Source organism: Ctenopharyngodon idella, chromosome 10, assembly GCF_019924925.1.
Source record: "Ctenopharyngodon idella isolate HZGC_01 chromosome 10, HZGC01, whole genome shotgun sequence".
NCBI classification, from domain to species: Eukaryota; Metazoa; Chordata; class Actinopteri; order Cypriniformes; family Xenocyprididae; genus Ctenopharyngodon; species Ctenopharyngodon idella.
Window position 1 is genome coordinate 578,977 of NC_067229.1, and position 19,929 is coordinate 598,905.

The 19,929-nt window shown below is 43.2% G+C and overlaps 3 protein-coding genes across 6 annotated transcripts; 1 reads left to right on the plus strand and 2 right to left on the minus strand.

Annotated features, from left to right (window-relative positions):
- The first annotated feature begins 1,243 nt into the window (after positions 1–1,243).
- On the plus strand, positions 1,244–7,101 carry usp49 (ubiquitin specific peptidase 49). Of its 3 annotated transcripts, none has more exons than XM_051908891.1 (7): positions 1,244–1,659; positions 2,409–2,492; positions 4,043–5,499; positions 5,616–5,820; positions 5,903–6,011; positions 6,093–6,298; positions 6,400–7,101. In XM_051908891.1, exons 3-7 carry the CDS (start codon positions 4,102–4,104, stop codon positions 6,501–6,503), a joined length of 2,022 nt encoding a protein of 673 aa, XP_051764851.1. In that variant the 5' UTR covers positions 1,244–1,659; positions 2,409–2,492; positions 4,043–4,101; the 3' UTR covers positions 6,504–7,101. The 3 variants fall into 3 exon arrangements, with proteins under 3 accessions (XP_051764851.1, XP_051764852.1, XP_051764853.1); XM_051908892.1 differs by having other exon boundaries at positions 1,244–1,465; XM_051908893.1 differs by lacking the exons at positions 1,244–1,659; positions 2,409–2,492 and adding an exon at positions 3,339–3,624.
- Positions 7,102–8,562: 1,461 nt separating this feature from the next.
- tmcc2 (transmembrane and coiled-coil domain family 2) lies at positions 8,563–13,500 on the minus strand. The gene is made up of 5 exons (XM_051908894.1): positions 13,179–13,500; positions 11,895–12,248; positions 11,214–11,824; positions 10,638–10,773; positions 8,563–9,536 (listed from the first exon to the last, which is right to left on the minus strand). The coding sequence occupies exons 1-5, from the start codon at positions 13,179–13,181 to the stop codon at positions 9,237–9,239; spliced, it is 1,404 nt and encodes a 467-aa protein (XP_051764854.1). The 5' UTR covers positions 13,182–13,500; the 3' UTR covers positions 8,563–9,236.
- A 1,965-nt stretch (positions 13,501–15,465) lies between these two features.
- cdkn1a (cyclin-dependent kinase inhibitor 1A) lies at positions 15,466–19,340 on the minus strand. Of its 2 annotated transcripts, none has more exons than XM_051910663.1 (3): positions 19,110–19,340; positions 17,265–17,676; positions 15,466–17,074 (listed from the first exon to the last, which is right to left on the minus strand). In XM_051910663.1, the coding sequence occupies exons 2-3, from the start codon at positions 17,665–17,667 to the stop codon at positions 17,019–17,021; spliced, it is 459 nt and encodes a 152-aa protein (XP_051766623.1). In that variant the 5' UTR covers positions 17,668–17,676; positions 19,110–19,340; the 3' UTR covers positions 15,466–17,018. The 2 variants fall into 2 exon arrangements, with proteins under 2 accessions (XP_051766623.1, XP_051766622.1); XM_051910662.1 differs by lacking the exon at positions 19,110–19,340 and adding an exon at positions 17,773–18,352.
- Positions 19,341–19,929: the final 589 nt, after the last annotated feature.

The following is a 19,929-nucleotide window of genomic DNA, read 5'->3' on the forward strand; positions in this document are numbered from 1 at the left end:
TATTACTTTCATGAAAACATTTGCAATTTGTTTTGTGAAAGGCGTCATGTTTGAGCTGGTTCTGGTTTTGCAAATCAATTTGTTCAAATGATTCAGAGATTCAATCGCTAAAAGGTGCTGGTACATTTTTTTTCTGAATTGTTTCAATTCGCCAAAACGAACGCAAAGCAGTCAGGTTTCGTTTTAAATAACGACACCCATTGGTTCTTTGATTTCGCTTGAAGAAAGTCAGCTTTGATGTTTGAAAACCACATTTGCATTTAGCAAATGCTTTGCAGAACAGATGAAGGCACAGATAATTGGCTAGAAAATACCAATTCATTTGAATATGCATGAGCAGAACACACTGTGGATGATTTCCAATTAGCATGCTATTATCAGCCTTATATAAAATATGACCTTAAAATCACCATGGTTCAAATCACAATTGACAGGACATGTATGAAGTTTAAGTACATAGTACACAATGTGTTTAGCATTGAATGTTCCCATTTTTTTTCTTTTGGGGGAGAAACCAAACAAGAACATTCTGAGAACAATCTTTTTTTAAGTTAACCAGAAACTAATCTTCCCATACTACTCTGGGAACCAATGTTAGTTGAAAAAATACAATTGTTGTGCCAAATTATTACCCCCCTCCCTTGTTGAAGTCGTTACCCGATTGCCTAAACTTAACCCCACCCCTAATCCTAACCCCTCCCCCACACCTACTCCTAAACCTACCAATACCAGGGAGGTAATAATCTGGCAGAGGGTCAAAATTTGGCACAACACCAGCACTATAATTCTGGGACTATACAGCTCAACGATGGTAACACACATTCACAACATGCGATTACAGTGAAATGTAAACTGTGAATGACTATGAAAACACCCGAACCCATTTCACTCAATTTTACAATCTCAGTCAGTTCAAACTCTAGGCTCGATCTGATTTAACTACAGTCGCAAAGCATGCTGGGTAACATTCTCATAGCAGAAACGTGTGTACGTTACTTTACCATAAACTGTTAAATCCACACTTTTGTTTGTGTATTAGTTTAATATGCACTTGCTTATAATCTTAATGTAAAATAAATCTAATCATGATATGAACAAGGTTAATCTGTTCATCTGACCCCGCCTCTGGAGCTTTAAAACCTGACGGACGTCTCCACAACCGCATGAAAAGCCGGCTTAAAAGCGCCACAGTTCGCCATCTCGACCAATCAAAACAAGGTCTTTAGGCGATTGATCGCTCCTCAGCCAATCAGAGCGCAGTGACGCCGGCGCTGGGCGAGTTCGGTTGAGCCGAAAATGGTGACAGCTCGCGCGTGCGGATGATGGCGGTAAATAACAGCCGAAAGCGAGTGTAAAAAAACAAAACAAAAAACACGCAAATATTAACCGTGATTTTACTCATCAAACACATTTACCGGCTGATCCCTGGAGGACTCGCGCGGAGGGGCCGATTAAAAGCTGATCGGTGGGTTTTCAGTGTGAGTTTATTCTGTAGCTGCGGCTCTTGCTGGTTTTTGTTCAACGGATTTAAAGTAACAGATCTCTCGCGCCGGTGTAAACACGCACACAAACGCACCGATCAAGCGCCGGGATCAGAACCTCCCGGATCCGCCGCTACCGCGGATTCCGCGTGTCTCCCGGCGGAGCGTCTTTTGTTCTGTAAGTAGCGCTAGCGGGTTAGCACACGCACACACACACACACACACACACACAAACATTCAAACAACAGAGACAGACACACACAATAACACACACATATAACACGTACTCATACACGCACACAGTATTGTGTGACAAAGACTCAAACACAGAGAAACTGAAAATACTAAGGAAAGGCTCTGTCTCAGTCATACATTCTTCTATACAAACACAACTGCACACTCTCACATATACATACACACACTCAATGCACAACAAAAATATTAAGTTATGAAAACGTTTCTGAATGTTCTCTGAACATTTAAAACGTTACTTTAAAAAAAAAAGTTTTTTTTCTTGGTTATGCATTTGATCATTCTTCAAACATTATGGGAACGTTACTTTTCTTAAACAATTAGACACTAAAATATTTTAGGAAAAACGCTCCACGAATGATTTTTGTGCTAACATTTTGAGAATATTATTAAAGACCAGATAACTTTGAATGAACATTCTATTACTGGAAGAATGTTTGTTCATAACTTTGAGAGAACCTTGCCAGAACATTACTTAAAGTCTTGAGAACGTTTCCTGTTAGCGGAGCAGTCATACACCCCTTCAAAAACCAGTTCATTCCCCTCACAGGAACAGATGCTGGTACTGCCCTGATGTTGTTAAGATCAGGACTGAACCGTTTGATGGCACTGATTTCACTTTTGGTTGTTTTTTGTATACTTTTTGAATGTTCAATGTGCGTTTCTCATCCACAGTGTTTGTTCGGCATTATGAAGTCCTTTAAACTGTACAGCAGCAGGACACGTCCGCTCTGATGCTGAAGCTCACCGTTTCTCACAGTGAGTCCTTTAAAACATTTTGTGTATAACAGGAGTGTGACGAGATCTCGCGATATTAAAACGTGACGAGATTTCTCGTCAAGGTGAAAAGCTGTGTCGCGATAATGCCATGACGGAGCGTGCGGGTGAAATTAGCATAGAGTATGCCACCGCTATGTTTACATTGGGCACTGCTTCCACTGTTGTTTTGCTTTTTTATAGAAATAAAAACCATCTAATTCAGTTAGTTGGATAACTGTTGCTTTAGTTGTAAACTGTTGTATTGCTCTGCTCATCCAGCACGAGTTGCGGAGTCGCAGTCAGTTCACTGGTCACGTGACTAGAGTAAGGTGAGATGACTGACAAGACCATGGCGGAGGATTCTTTGCGCAACAGGGCCTAAGCGTCTGATAAATGCCTTCTCTTGTAGAATGCGCGCTCAGCACCGCCGCTCCCTATACACAAAATATGTGCGATCGCGAATTCGAAAGTGAAAGTAAAACGCGAGCTCCCTGGTGCGCACAAATTAGGCTACATACAATAGCCTGTCTCCCAATATTAAACCTATCTTAGGCTGTAACCACCTCTTAGTTCTGGTCTCTGTTTGCACTTTGAATATTGAGAGAGTACTTTGATTATGGTTGCACTTATTGTTTGCGCCTAATAAGACTTCACGAGTTCACATTTACATATAATTAAGTTCAGTAAGAGTTATGCGTATTAGGCGTGCTGTCCGGGGGAAGCCTCCGAGCTTGAAAATTTTGTCCCGAACCCAGAGTACTCCCTCTGTTCTGGTAGAAGTAGATAGAACTGAAGTGAGGAGAAGGGATGTTGATGAACTGTCAGACAGAGGTAAGTCTGCTGTATTTATACCTCTTGTCATGGTTGCATTGATTAACTGAATGCTCTCCACCTGAGCTAATTAGGTTAGTTATCTGCACCTGTTCCTCCCGAACTTTGTTAATAAAACATCATTAAGAAAAAACTGTTTTGTTATTTATACTATTTTTATTTCTATGTTCAATTTGTGGAAAGGAGTTCAATTAGGAGGTCACACATAGCCTCAGTCAGAAGTTCTGAAAGAAGCTCATAATTCATGTACAGAAAGGTCTGAAGAGACTTGTGTGAAATCATACAGGACAGAAGCAGGCAGGTGAGTTAGTGGCAAAACCTTTTACAGTGCTTGTATATTGTTGTCTTTATAATTCATACTCCGAAAGTAGAATTGATATGACATTCACTACAAGATGATTAGTTAAAACATTTCAAAATGCACATGCAGACTGTTTTACCAGTCATGAATTTTGTCATTGAGGATTTCTTAATAACACTGTGCAAAAATCTCATCTCGTTCTTGTGAACCCAATCTCGTGTCTTGTCTCTTCTCATGTCTCGTCACACTCCTAATGGATAATGTTGCTTTTAAAACTGACATGTTGCATTGAAACTTGCATATTTCAGTCATCAGTCAGTAAGTAAAAAGAGTAGTAATGCATTACTTACTTGAAATAATACATGTTTGCACATTGTTGATTAACAAATTGTAAGCAACTTCTCTCCGTCGTCCTCAGGATGAGTGCGGTCATGGCGTGTGGTTCCTGACTCCGAGTGCTCATGCGTGTTGGGAGACATGGATCGCTGTAAGCATGTGGTGCGGTTCCGTTTGGGCCACGGCCACTCCATCCTCAACCCGCAGATGTGGCGCTGTGTGGACTGTGGCACCACGGAGTCGGTATGGGCTTGTCTGAAGTGCTCTCATGTAGCGTGTGGCCGCTACATGGAAGAACACTCCCTGAGCCACTACCAGCAGACGCAGCACCCGCTGGCCATGGACGTACGCGAACTGGACGTCTTCTGTTTTGCGTGCGGAGATTACGTGTTGAACGATAACGTTGAGGGTGACCTGAAGCTCCTCCGAGGGGCTCTATCTACCGTCCGCAGCCCTGGCCAGCGCTCCCTGCGGTCATCAACAGCAGATGGCAGTCTTAGAGTGTGCGAGGTTGTGCGGGATGGCGTGGGACCACGTCTGCCCATGCAGACGGCGTTGTGGCACCGACGGAAAACTCTCCTCCAAAGTGCCCTGCGCCACTGGAGGAGCCGGCAGCAAGAGGAACAGAGGAAGCGTGAGGAGAAGCAGGAGCAAGAGCGGGAGGAGAAGCGACGACAACGCAGGGAGGTCAAGAAAAGGCTCATGGGAGAACTAGCCAACGTCCCGCCGAGGAAAAGCGCGCGGCTGCTCACCCAGGCTCCACGTCCGACGCTCGCCCTCATCCCTCGTAAGTTCCGTGACCCTCCGGAGAGAGTCCCTTCAGCTCCCAAACAGTCCCTGCTGTCGCTGTCCAACAAGCCACTTTCGCGCAAACCGCTCCGCAGCACCGGGAGGTTGCACCGATATCACGCCTCACAGTCGTCGCGGCGCAGGAAACTTGCACCCGGAGTCACGGGACTGCGCAACCTCGGGAACACGTGTTACATGAACTCCATCCTCCAGGTGCTGAGTCACTTGCAGAAGTTCCGGGAGTGTTTCCTCACACTGGACCTGTGTGAGACGGAGGAGCTGCTCGCCAAGACCAACCAGGGTGTGGTGGGCGGGACCGGGGCCTTCACTGCGCTGGGCCGCATGGGGAGGGCGAGCGGAGGCGCCTCACTGGGCAGCAAACAGAACGTTCCGCCCAGTCTGAGCTCAGCGGAACTGGTGCAACCGAAAGAGCCGCGGTCCTCATCTCGGCAGCAGATGTCATTGTGTCACGAGCTGCACACGCTCTTCAGGGTCATGTGGTCGGGTCGGTGGTCGCTGGTGTCTCCGTTCGCCATGCTGCATTCCGTGTGGAACCTGATTCCAGCGTTCCGTGGATACGACCAGCAGGATGCACAGGAGTTCTTGTGTGAGCTTCTGGATAAAGTCCAGCAGGAACTGGAGTCGGACGGACCCAGGAAACACTTCCTGATCCCCATCACGCAGCGGAAACTGTCCAAACAAGTTCTCAAAGTGCTCAACACTATCTTCCACGGACAGCTGCTCAGCCAGGTGATGTGCAACTTATCCTTTTTAATGCATTTAGGAATAAATTGCTGGGTGTATCAGGTATCGGATTTGCCTGTAATAATCCACATTTCTAAACTGAACTTCCGATGTCCTTGCAGGTAACGTGTCTGTCCTGCAAGCGCAAGTCGAATACGGTGGAGCCGTTCTGGGATTTGTCTCTGGAGTTCCCAGAACGATACCACCGGATGGAGAAGCCCAGCGCTGCGACATGTCAACAGAGCTGCTCCCTGTCAGAGATGCTCGCCAAGTTCACGGAGACGGAAGCTTTGGAGGGCTGCATTTACGCCTGCAACTTCTGCAACAGTAAGTTCCATCTTTCTTACAGACGTCAAGAATTGTTCTTCCTTCTAGTTGTTGATGCATTTATCAAAATTTCCCCTTTCAGGAAAGCGCCGTAAATCGTCCCATAAGCCCCTGTCTCTTTCAGAGGCCTGTAAGCAGTTACTCATCTGCCGTTTACCTCAGGTGCTGCGGCTACACCTCAAACGCTTCCGGTCAGTCAGAACCCTTCCCGTGTTTTCACCTTGTTAGTTTGAACACACCCCGTCCTAACAATTCAGTCCTTGTGTTTCCAGGTGGTCCGGTCGGAACCACAGGGAGAAGATCGGCGTCCACGTGGCTTTTGATCAGGTCCTGAATATACAACCATACTGCTGCTCGGACGCCGCTCCGATGCAGCAGAGAGAAGCCTACACCTATGACCTATCTGCTGTAGTGATGCATCATGGGAAAGGCTTTGGCTCAGGGCACTACACGGCCTACTGTTATAACACTGAAGGAGGTGAGTCACAGTTCTTGACTAGTGAGTCTAGGGTTCACAATTGGTATGAATGCAACCCTTGTTTTCACATGCGTGCAATAGTAATTGCGTTTGTCTTGCAGGTTTCTGGGTTCACTGTAACGACTCTGAGATGAACGTGTGCAGTGTGGAGGAGGTGTGCAGCACTCAGGCCTACATCCTGTTCTACACGCAACGCTCCTCTTAGACCTGTCTGTCTCTCTATCTCTGTCTCTCGCTTTCTTCTCTCTCTACCCATTTCTCTCTGTCTCTCATTGGAGGTCTGTTCCTGACATCAGCAGTGAGACTCAGAGATTGATTGGTCTCTGCTGGCACAGTCACACTTTACCCAGGGCATTCAGGACCAAACTACACTCTCCTGCAGGGTCCAGAACAGCAGGGACACACACACACAGAAAAACTCAAATACTGAAGTCCCTCTGCTGTCGAAGAGAGAGACAGACGGACGCTCATCCTGGAGACAGCAATATGATCATCACACACTCTGAATCAGGAATTCTTCACCTTTGATACTGCGACTGTTTTCTACTCTCTTTCTATTTGGGATGAAATTCAGGAAAACAGAGAAAGCCTCTTCATTTACATCAGTGGTAAATGACTGAACAATCTTATGACGCTGAATGTCTTTAGTTGTGTATGTGTGTGAGTGTGTGTTGAGTGGAAGGGTGTGACTGCTGACCTCTGACCCTTGACCTTTGTCCTGTATTGTGAGAGCACCTGTTATCAACTTTATTGATCTTGTGGGATCTTCCTGATGATAGTGAATAAAGGAAAAAATCATGAAACCTTGTGGTGCTGTTTGATTTATATTTGATGCGTGTATCATTGCTGTAAGAAATCTAAAACCATTTTAAACAATCTCTTAATCTTGAGTAATTGGTATACTTAAAATATTTGTATGTTTAAACATTAATTTGTCACTCTAATTTAAACTTAATAAAACCATAAAACGATCAAATTAAATAACTAATTCTTTGTTTACTTACAATATCGGAGCACTGTGAACAATTTATTGAGAAATTATTGAAATATTTAAAATATTTGGGTACTTTTAGGTCAAAGGGGTTCAGATGACAAAAACATTGAGGAATTCCTGCCTTACGCACTGGTGTAATTTTAACCTAAAATCTTGTTTGTTAAATAAGGTCATGGTTAACCACCCATATACACTAAAAATGGCAAACTGAAAGGTTGTACAAACAACACCAAAGCAGTTGTGTGTAATGTGACTACAAAATAAATTTTACATAGACTTACATTAAAAATAAATTAGTACCAATTATTTTTACAAACTCCTCAGAAAACATAACCGAATTATCCATGAGTTCTGCCCTTATATCACATTTACTTGCTATTAAAAATCTGAATTAATATCATGAACCTCACATTTTTCAAATCCAGTGACTTTTTCTTCTTCAGAAGTGCTCAGTGCAGTTGTCTAGAAATATCAGTTCAAACTGGACTTTGCTTTTTTAATTTTACTGGCTTTCCTGTCAGTCTGACATGAAACTTACCGTTATGAAAGCGCGCGCCATTTTAGCGGGTAAATTACCTCAGACGGTCAGACTCAGTAAACGGTCCGTCGACTAGATTAATGGTAAGTTTATCCATATTAATTGTGAAAATGATCGGTTTATAAACATATTAAAGCGTTTATCTAAGCGTACAGCCTCTGATATTACCCATTCTGTCCTCGTTCCTTTTTTCCGGGCACAGTTTGTCAGATCAATCTTATTTGCATAATGTTAATTAAAGGGAGCTGCTTCCCATTAGAAAGATAATGAGGCACCTACCAACCGCTGTGTAAAACCTACATCTGAGAGCCAGGTGGCGCCATTGAGCGGGTTTAAACCGAGCAATTTATTCATCACAGTTATACTACACCACATATGCAGATTTATAGAGTAGGAATAGGTTTGCGACCACCTCAGATTCATTAACCTAGTGAAAAGGAGCCTGCTTCATAAACGTATGCTGTGTTGTGGACGCATCAAGTTGTTGATTATCATATTCATCTATTCATCATTTTCAGCCTGAAGCAGGTCTCAGTGTAATCCATCCTGGGATTAATGAATTTGATCTGGATTAAAATCTGCAGCTGAATTACAACAGCAGATTGTCACACCAATGCAAAAATATGTTCACCCAAAATTATAAAAAGAAAAAAGGTAATACAAATACACGGAGCAATTCCAATAGGATCCTCGCACCATCGCTGCTCGGGCCATAATGAAAACGAAAGCCTATATTTGCAAATGTATTTATTAAGAATACAGTGCTGTTGTGATTTAGCAAACGGGTAGAAACATGAGAAATGTGATCAAGCCAATGGAACGTGTTACACTATTACTGTGTTTACAAAAATGTTCTGATGACGGATGTAGTTGATTCTGATTGATTCTTGACTACTGACGTTACGTTTCTGCCTTTTCACCCTAGTCAAATATCACTTAACAATACACAAAGTAAAATGACAATGTTTCACTCTCCTCCGTAATGAGATATTTCATATATAACAGACACTGAGTTCCACAGAGACAAAACAAACTAAATGCAACACAGTTTTGGTGTCAGCATGTCAAAGTTCCTTCGGCAGTGAAGATGTTTGGATCTGAAATGTGACCGTGTGTTGGTATTAAAGCCATGCATCAGCAGAAGACCGTTCTCTGGACTGTCCGCTCTAAGAACCAGTTTTAACATTCATTAGTTAAAGCAAAAATTAGCTCAGTGGTCTAAAACAGGAAAGAAACCCATTCAGAAGGAAAAGTCTGGAAATGTAGACCCATGTAGGCCAGGCCTGCGATTCAGACAGCATCTTCTCCTTACTGAAGTTGTTTATACGTCCTTCAAACTCTCACCCATTTCTGGAACGATGGGAGGGATGTGTCACAGTTCTGAACGTGCATTTTGTTCGTCTTTTTCAGCTGGGCAACAGACAGAGCTCAAGCCAATCCCAGTGTTTCCACAGTGTGACCAGGAAGAGCGCCAGGGCGAGGGTGGCGCCAACCCGGGCACGTGTCTTCATGAGGGGCGTGATGAAGTTGGCCATGGTGGAGACGAACACCAGCAGCACCGCCATCAAGGCCAGGATGACGTTGATGAGTTTCCCCAGCAGAGCTCGAGCATTCGCGTTCTCCACGCCCTCCAGCTGCACCACCTGCTGCTGTTGCTGCTGCAGCTCCAGTTTGGTAATGCGGGTGAGACAGGACTCTACAGCCTCCTGCACACAAACACAAGGTACAGAACTTTAGGGGCTTTTGCACTGGAGGAACCTTTTCATAGTTCCTAGAACTATTGGCTGAAGTACACAGATTTTGGCATGTTCGCACCGCAGGAACTACGAACGATTTTAGTTCTAGGAACTCCTTTTGGGGGAACTAAATTAGCTCCTACTTCAGAGTAGGGTCTAAACCAGTTGATCAAACGCATGTCAAACACCGGCTCCCGGCATTTTTAAAAAGCCGTGTAAACATATTCATTTCACGAACATGGAAAACAGCAATAATGACATTTACCTGTTGTCTGCAGGGTTGTGTTCTTTTCTCTGATACGTAATACTGAAAGTTGTCATAGGAGATTTTGTCTCCTAGCCCCACTTTTTGCTCTTTCAGTCGCATAAATTCTGCGTTTACATCTCCGTTATCACGAAACCCACGACACACAACAAACACAGCTCCGATCACGGCATCCTCCATCCACTGGTTTTTAGTGTTTGTAAATGCTGCACTTAAAGATGCCACTGTCCGCCACTTCAGAGCTCCTATATTGCTAGTGCGATTGCAACCAGGAACATGGCCCGGGGGAGAAATTCGTTCCCGGGGAACTATCCTAGTGGCTAATTCCTATAACTGAGTTCCTAGAACTATTCGGTGCAAAAGGCTCTTTTGTCTAGTGTACAAGTTCCAAAGTCCCACCAGCAGGAGTTCTTCTCAATATCAGTGTGTACCATTTCTGAACTCCCTGAAAAGCCTCCATTGTAGTCTTGTGTTTTCTTCCGGGATGAACACGTCACAATATTCCTCATTTAAATAATTCCTGCCCAAAATAAAGGGCTGAGTTAGTTAGTAGTGTGTTGAAACTGGCGGTTATGGTAAGGGCCGGGACATTTCCCAAACACCAATCACAACACACTGCTCCAGCCGACCAATCAGAGCACATTGTGCTTTTCAGAAGGAGGGGCTTCATAGAGACAGGAACTAAACAGAGCGTTACTGACAGACTGGGAAGAGAGGAGCTGAACAGTTTTTGAACATTTAAGCATGAAAACCTGTTCTACTAGACTCCAAAACTAAACTGCACACTCTTTGTTATCGTTGCTCACCTGGATGTCTCGCGCTCTCTCGTACGACTGGTACGCCACCTTCTCCTCCATGCTGGCCAGCTCCTGCTTCAGATTGCTCATTTCATTCTGGTGAAGTTCCGTCAGATCATTCAGTTGCTCTTCCAGACGCTCGTATCTGGAGGAAAACGAGAGGAGACACACCTGAACATCCGGCTCTGGAAAAATAGTGAAGTTCAATTCTTGAACGAAGCGTTCTTTTAAGTCCATAACCAGTCGAGCCAGTTCACAGATTCAAACTGAATCAAACTTTAGTTCCGGATTGATGATGCACAGCGCTAAATGAGCCAATGAGCATGTCCAGATGGGTTATTGAACCAAAGAACTGGTTTGAAATGAATGAATCAAAAAGAACCGACTCTAATTGTCAAAGACGGACATGCCCGAACCGGTTCTTTGGCTCAATTACCCATATCTGGCATGCTTAATGGCTCATTTGGTGCTGCACATCATCCACCCGGAACTGAAGTTTGATTCAGTTAACCGGCTTAAAAGAACGATTCATTTTAAGAATCAACTGGAAAGCCCCGATACTGCTAATAGGTGGTGCGGTTTTACCTGTATCGCTCCTCCTGCAAGCACTGGGTCATGTAGCTGTAGTCGCTTTGCAGCTGCGCTTTCATGTCCTCGATGGCGTCCTCCATGTGCACCTGGCCGACTTTGATCTCCTGCAGGCCTTCCAGCAGCGCATCCCAAGAGGAAGACGAGGAATGGTGGTGGTGATGGTGGTGGTGATGTCCGTCCAGTCGAGGGCTGCCCATGGCCGCTCCCATCCCTGACATGGCCCCGCCCGCCCCGCCGGAGTTGCTTCCGCCGGCTGACCCAGAAGTTGCACTGGAGCACTCGTCGTCGCTGCCGTATTTGGGGCTGGAGACCAGCGTGGCGCTGCCACTCAGAGCTCTGGGCGTCTCTTCCGTGTGCCCATCCTCCAGAGTGTCCTTCAAGTGGGCGATGTTGTCGGCGCTGCCGAACTTGTTGCGGATGAGGCTGGCGAACTCTCTGGGTTTCGAGACGACCGCAGTGTGTGTGAGCGCCGATACTCCGCCCTTCACCCCTTCCACCACACCCCCTCCGAACCCACTGATTCCTGCTCGCATGTTTGCGCCTACATCCTTCAGCCCCTGGTGCATGTCCCGAAAGACATCTTTGGGCTGCCGCGCGGGACCATTCTGCAGAAAAGGGCTAGATGTGATTACTCTGGAAAATGCAGTTTATTCGTGCAACAGAACGCTCATTTACCTGCTCGATCTCTTTGAGCTTCTTGTGGTAGTGCTCGAGTTTCTTGTGCAAGTGTGCGATGGTCTGCGCAGACTTCTGGTTCTTCTTCTCAAACACTTGTTTGATCCGCGACGCCTGCTGTTTGTCCGCATTATGGGCCAGTTTGAGATACTCGGCCACATTGGCGTCACGGGCTTCCTGTTCCACGCGGATCTGCTCCGTGATCTTCAGGATCTTCTGCTGCAGGTGTTCCAGCGCCGCTCGTGTTCTCGTGACCTCGCCGTCCGATCCCGCCTCCACACTGATGTTCCCGTCCGACCCACCATGGCTCACGGAGGGCGGCAGGCCGAGAGTGGACACTTCACTTTTATCCAGCTGCGTGAGGGAAAACATGAGCGCACAAAGCTGAATTGCACTGTCATGCAAACGTCAAACATCTGATATGAAACCACAAGCACTAATTTTAACACCTCTGTCATATGCGCGGCAGCTGCACGAGTGAGTGGTCACGTCTGTTTACAAGCCGAAGAGAGAGAGACGGCGTGACCCACTTTTGTTCTGAATATCTCTCCATACACAACCTCTCAGTAAATTAAGAGAAGAAATCCTGCAGATTTACACCTACTACAGCATTTAAAAATAAACATCAGCGCATGATGTGAACGGTCAGTCATGCACACCATACATCTGAAATGAATCATTCATAAATGCAGCGTCGCAATTCGCTCCCAAAACATGCTGCATGAATGAATGTCACACGCATACGCGTTAGAAAGTCGCAGAAATCATCTCAGCCTGCAGCCGTAAACAAATGGATGGACTGCAGTGCGTGCAAGATGCATTAACCTTTACATGTGTGTTCAGAGTGGCATGAGGGGTTACTGCAGGCCGTGAATCTTTACACGAGTCGTGTTCCCTGCACTGAACAGCATGCTAGAATGCATTTCTCTGAGACGAGGTTTGTTGTGTTTCACACAGACGGCTCCTCTAAAGGTCAGCGCGGTCCATGCATCTTTTAATGCATGTGAATCTGAGTCATGTTACCTGCCAAGAGCATGCGCATGTGTGCGATCTACAGGCCGCATTTAGAATGTAGGTTGGAATTGACTGGTGCGGGACAGCAAACACACACACACACACACACACACATGCATGACACCTGCAGTGTAAATCAGGGATGAGTGTCAGGCGAGTTAAACACAGCAGCAGAACAGCGCAAGAGAGAGAGAGATGGGTGATGATGGACAGATGGATGGATGGATGGATGAACAGTACAACACAGAAGACTAATTTGCGATAAATTACCATGATCTTCAGTGCAGGATGTGCATCTTCACTGCAGAGACGTCTAAGAGGGCCATTTCCCTCCTGTCTCTCTCTCTCTCTTTCTCTCTCTCTGTCTGTCTGTGTTCACCCCTCCCCCCTCCTCTATCTATCTATCTCTCAGTCGAGTCTGCCATGCTTTATATTAGAGTCAATATCGGCTGCGTTTTCTCTTCTCTCATCCTTTTCTCATCTGTTTCTCGCGTTTCTTTCTGGTCTCTCCGGCCGTGTGTTTGTCCGAGTGTTTCGACGCGGCTGCGGAGCAGATGAGCAGAGGGGGAGGGGAGATCAGCGGAGCATGCGTCACACTCACACTCACACACACTCACACACTGCAGCTTAATCTATGTGAGTGCATTTCATTGTGCGTGTTCATGAGAGCATGATTGGGGTGTGTGTATGTTTGTGTGTTTTCAGAGTGACAAACACATTTTTAAGGGATATATATGTATGTGTGTGTGTGTGTGTGTGGTGGGACATTTCCCAAACTGACAGGAGGGGCTGATGGGAAAAACGCTGACGTCCGTCTCATAGCAACATGCTTCACAACAACTGGGTCACTGTGTTGAAGAACAGCACCTGCTACACACACTACACGCCTGTGATGTGCATCTGAGTCACTTTTCTTATTTCAACTAATATTTCAGGTTAATTAACACTATTGACATCTGTGGCATTCAGAAGATTGCGATCGAAAACAGTGTTCATTCGTCCCTCGATGCGCATCTATAAACATGTTTACAGAAATACACTGCAAAAATAAAGGTTCCAGGTAAAACACGCAACTATAACACGGTTCTAAAAATTCACAGTGGCTGAAACAAGCTTCCATATAACATGAAATTTCAACATTTATTAGATGAAATGCATTTTCTTAATTCATGTTCTAAGTTATTTTAACGAAATACATCAATTTCAGCAAAATCTTAACTTGCTCCACCTCCTTTTTCCCTTGCTTAATTTTAACTAATAGTCAAATATCTATAGTCTTTGTTTTAGGTTGCTTTCTAAAGTGTAATAGTTGACAATAATTTAATTGCAGTTAAAGGTAATATAATAAACTGCACTAAAGCTAATATACATGGTGAAGGAAAAATTATGAGGTGGGAGAAAAACTTTTGAGTTTCCCCGAAAAATTTTGCGTTTCCCCTGAGAAACTTTGCGTTCGCTCGCAAAACTTTTGCGTTTCCCAGAGAAACTTTGCGTTCGCTCGCAAAACTTTTGCGTTTCCCAGAGAAACTTTGCGTTTTCTCGCAAAACTTTTGCGTTCCCCAGAGAAACTTTGCGTTCGCTCGCAAAACTTTTGCGTTTCCCCAGAGAAACTTTGCATTTTCTCGCAAAACTTTTGCGTTCCCCAGAGAAACTTTGCGTTCGCTCGCAAAACTTTTACATTTCCCAGAGAAACTTTGCGTTTTCTCGCAAAACTTTTGCGTTCCCCAGAGAAACTTTGCGTTCGCTCGCAAAACTTTTGCGTTCCCCAGAGAAACTTTGCGTTCGCTCGCAAAACTTTTGCGTTCCCCAGAGAAACTTTGCATTTTCTCGCAAAACTTTTGCGTTCCCCAGAGAAACTTTGCGTTCGCTCGCAAAACTTTTGCGTTCCCCAGAGAAACTTTGCGTTCGCTCGCAAAACTTTTACATTTCCCAGAGAAACTTTGCGTTCGCTCGCAAAACTTTTGCGTTCCCCAGAGAAACTTTGCGTTCGCTCACAAAACTTTTGCGTTTCCCCAGAGAAACTTTGCATTCGCTCGCAAAACTTTTGCGTTTCCCAGAGAAACTTTGCGTTCACTCGCAAAACTTTTGCGTTTCCCCACAGAAACTTTGCGTTCGCTCGCAAAACTTTTGCGTTTCCCCAGAGAAGCTTTGCGTTCGCTCGCAAAACTTTTGCGTTCCCCAGAGAAACTTCTTGTTGATGCAAAACCTTTGCTAGCGAACGCAAAAGCACTAAAATATATTTTTTTCCGTCACCATGTCCCTTTAGGGGCTCCACACAAATGACAGATTTAAAAAAAGCGTCAAGACTGAGATACTGATTGAATAACCTGTATTTGGAAATACATCACATGATGGAAGTTAAATGCAATTTCATGTTGACTTCAAACATAACTTGTTAGCATGATAGATATGATCGATTCGCTTAGCAATTCAGAGAAAGGGTCAGTTTAAACAAGTAACCTAGAAAAACTTTACGGCACAAAAAAACATTTTTTAGAATCAACAGCATAAATATTTTTAGTGATTCATTCGTCCAAATCAATCGTACACACCAGAGTTTCTCTTTATGAACAGCTTTATTAAAAGAACAATTACATGTCAATCTACAATACAATATTTATCAATAAAATAAATACGCATATATTCAGAGCTCTTTAACAATAACAGACCTGTGCAAGCTACACTACTCAAAATAACAAGTGCAATTCTGAATCAACAGCGAACAATCCGGATAAACAGAATATTTACAGACAGGTCGCAGAAATCCACAAGCAGGATTCAAGAAGAGCTAGAACAGATTTAATGAACGTTTGCTGGAATTTAAAACTTGAATAGAAAAGAGCTTTTTATCTTAATTACTCAATGTATAAAGTTTGGCGTTCACATCTCTCATTAAGTTTATTTTAGACGTTATCGCTCGAGGTTACTTGTATTTCCATGACAACAGGAGAACTGAGAGTGTTTGTAAATATGCTGTAGTTCCAGCGGCCGCATCACGAAACACAAGCAGAACAAATTGCTGTTATTTTGGTTTTATTAATATTTTGAATTAGCTTTTATTTTCATTTTTTGTAATTTTTGTCACATTATTAGTATATTTTTAAATATTAGTATTTAAGTTTATTTATTTATTTCAGTTTTAGTTAGCTTTAGTTTTTATTTATTTCCAGTTAATATTTTTAGTACTTAAACGTATTTTAGTTTATTGCCAAGCCAACATAGTTTTTTAACTAATATTTATATTTTATTTTATTTTATTTCAGCTTTATTTCAATTAACAGAATGTTTTTAACAGTTTAAGTTAACAGTAATAACCCTGGAACAAATGTCTTCGTAAAACATTTGTACGTTAATTTTCACACTAAATGTAACGCAACATGATGTACGAATCATTGTACGAAAAAACTGCAGAGATTCTGCTCATGTTTCACGAACGACGGCAAGTGTTTGTAAATAAAATTACGTTGCAAAAACGTAATCGCAGCTCAGCTACGAGACGTGTGAGAGAACATACTGGCAGCTTAATTGAGGTTTACGTTTATAACAACAAGAATAACTTTTGTGTCAAATAAAAAAATAATTGGCACCAAACATTTAAAATTAGCTACATGTTTTGTGCAATAAAGCAATACATTTGAATATGTGCACACTGAAAATAAAATCAGTATTTTATAATATGTCATATTGTTCGTAAGGAAACTCGCAATTTCATGGTTCTGAAAGATTCATTTATGGACGTTTCGAATCTTTCCAGAATCTTTTTGTCCCCTCCACACATCGAATTTAAAGGGATTTTAGCGCATTTTTTAAACATAAAATTTGCATAAATGTTAACCGTTGACATGCAAACATATAAACAGGAAGTGCTCAAAGAGGAATGACAGATTCCTGAATAACACATGATGGAAGAATGAACAGTTCTGGAACAGCCTGGTTCCATGACACCGAAAAAATGCTACAAATGATTGTTTAGAGTTCTTGAAAGGATGAAGGTAGATGACGGCGTAGAAAAACAGAAGCTCTGCTGTCAGATATTGTGTCTTTACACGTGTTTTCTTCTGAGGATATGAGTCCAGGCACGACACACGAGAGTTCCTGAGTGTGTGTGCGTTATTGTCCTGATTTACGGGGCGTGGCCACCAGCCTCTTCTTCGCCTGGTAGAAGTCTGTTTGGATAAGAGAGAGCATTAGTCAAACTCTCATTCACGCCTTCGTTTGTCTAGAGACGTCATTACTCAACATCTGCTCATGTTTTACTCCTACATGAAACTATCAGGATGTCACTGTGTTGTGATTCAATACATTATTCTCTACAGATTGTTTTAAAATTCCCACCTTCGGCCCCGCCCACCTCACCTGTGATATTCGTCTGTTTCCTCTTCAGCTCTGATCTTTTTTCTGGCGTTTTCTCGATGTCCTGCGGCACCGAACCAAATCTCTCCGGGGTTCGGGGGATGTTCTCTTTCTGAGTGTCGGACGACGGTTCTTTCGTGCGCGGCCTCGGATGCTCGCTGTCCTGACAGCTGCGGTACAGCACGGGCACCCGGACCCCGGACACGCCCTCCCACTGGAAGTCTCCGCCCTCCAGCGGCTTCTCCGAGACGAAATCGAAGCTCCAGCGGCGCGACGCGTCCTCCAGGTCTTTCCTCAGGGCGTCGTGGTACTCCACCTGAAGCTGCTCACGATCCACCGGACCGAACAGGTTTCGCCTCGCCGGCCCGTTTCCGAGGGCTCGCAGGATCCGTTTGTGCGCCGCCATGACCTGAAGCTGCAAAGACAAGAGAGATGGTTACCAGTGTCTCCAAACACTAAACAATGCCTCAATATTACAACTCAACCCATGCGTTGGAGTTCTCCTGCACACCTTGTCCTGTCTGACCCGTCTCCTGCTCTGCGCTGTCATGTCTGAGTGTCTCTGCTGTTCTGCGAGCAGCTTTTAAAGGCTGCGGTGAGTCATGAGCTGCAGTTACATGTGAGGGCATGTTCCACTGACTGCAGTGACAGCGTCTGACCAGCAGAGGGCCATTACACTGTTTTAGTGCTTTATAAGCATTCAATACACATTATATCTACATATAAAAGTAAAAAAAAAGTCAAATTTTTATCCACCTTGACTTTTTTTCTTTCCAGGGCCCCACCAGAACCCAAACACACTGAATATTCATACAAAACCACTGCTACACTAACTGTAGATTTCATTAAATTAATACTTGAGATAATATAGTAAACAGTAACCATTTTGACACTTACTATGACAAACCAGCGTCTCACAATCAAGCCCAAAGTTCACATTAGAGCCAGAATTTCATATTATTTTTAATAAATCAATAAATGATCAACATATTTTATATTTAACAATTTTTTAAAAGATTTTAGCCTATACCACCTACCAAACTTTTTTGTTTTAACATTTTTTTATTTAAACTGTTTATTATTTAACTAAAAAAAATACTTGTGATAATATAATGAATATAAAATAATAATTTTGACGTTCACAATAAAAATCAGCGTCTCACAATCAAGACCAAAGTTCACATCAAAGCGTCAGAATCTGACAATTTCATATTAAATTTAATAAGTCAATATATCAATGTGATATAAAATGATTTGTCAAAGATTTCTCATACATATAATTAGTTTTTATTCATATTTTATTTAAAATATATTTCTATCATTCATGATGTCATGGCACTGATTTCGGTCACTACAGTTCTTCTGAGTTCCTATTGGTTTATGTGATGGAACGTGCCGTTCATTACTGGAAAAAAAAATTCAAGACAGCGGCGGGAAAGCGAACGTTTGTTTGATTGGTCAGAAGTGACACAGACACGCCCACTCTGTGCTCTCGGTCCACGTGAACACGAATCTCGTGTATGCCGGTGGAAAACAGGTCGCGATCAGACACGACTGTGACATTTCACTTCACAATAACATTCAAACAGCGATAAAAATCAATCAATCACGAGCCATAATGACCTACATTTAAGTGTCAGGGGAAAGTTTTCAGTTAAAGTTCGTCTGAGATGTTTATATTACTTGATTGTTATTTAAAAGAGCCAAGAGAGTTTTAACTATTTTTGTTATTAGTTTGCATAATGCTCTTGTGATAAATGATAATCAACTTCATAAACACTTTGTGATAAACACAACTTGAAATCAAACGCTATGAACGTGCAAAACGATGAAAAACATGCAACTTACATGATTTGTCTTCTGAGGAGAGTTAAAAAGCGGTAAAATGGCTGTTTGCTGAGTAAACTTGAGAGGTTTCAGATGTCCTGCACAGCAGTATAGAGTTTAAAAGTGAACTTTAGCAGTGCCTTTGGGTGAAAGTGTCGAGTAACTCAATCCTGGCGAGAGTTCGCTAGATTCGAGCTGTTCTTCTAGCGCTGAAGGGACTTTCTGAACTTTATGAACTCCGATAGGCGTGTCCAGACGGTGGGCGGGGCCTGGTGGAAACTGCACGTGGACTGAGCCCGGTAAACACATGACAACACGTGAGCGCGTGTGCAGCGTGAACGCGCCTTCATCAGGACATTCCAGCAGATCTGCGTCACAGAGAAGAACAGAACCTCCCGAACTGAGCGGATCCGCCCAGTACAGACGCGCTATTTTTACACGAGAGTGTGCTGCTATTTGTTTTAAGTGTTTATTTCCCTTTCCTGTACGAGCATGGCAATTAAATTACAGAAAAGTAAAATACATTCAATTATCAAGCAAAAAAAAAAAGAAAGATTATTCAACATATATTGTACACTGGAAGGAGCTCTTAGAAATAATTGAAAACTTCTTTCTTACTGTTAAAAATACTAAATGATTTTTTTTATCCCTAAAATTTACTACTACTGCTGCTGAGCCTAGCTTTAACCCGCCAAATGTACTGTTTTTACATTTTTTAGCTTGTAAACGATTTCTGTTTCATGTAATTAATTACAGGCGGAAACCCCACACAGTTGCTAAGGATTTTGAGTAAAATTTAAAATAAATTTCAAGTAAAAAAGCAAACATTTAGAATTGTACA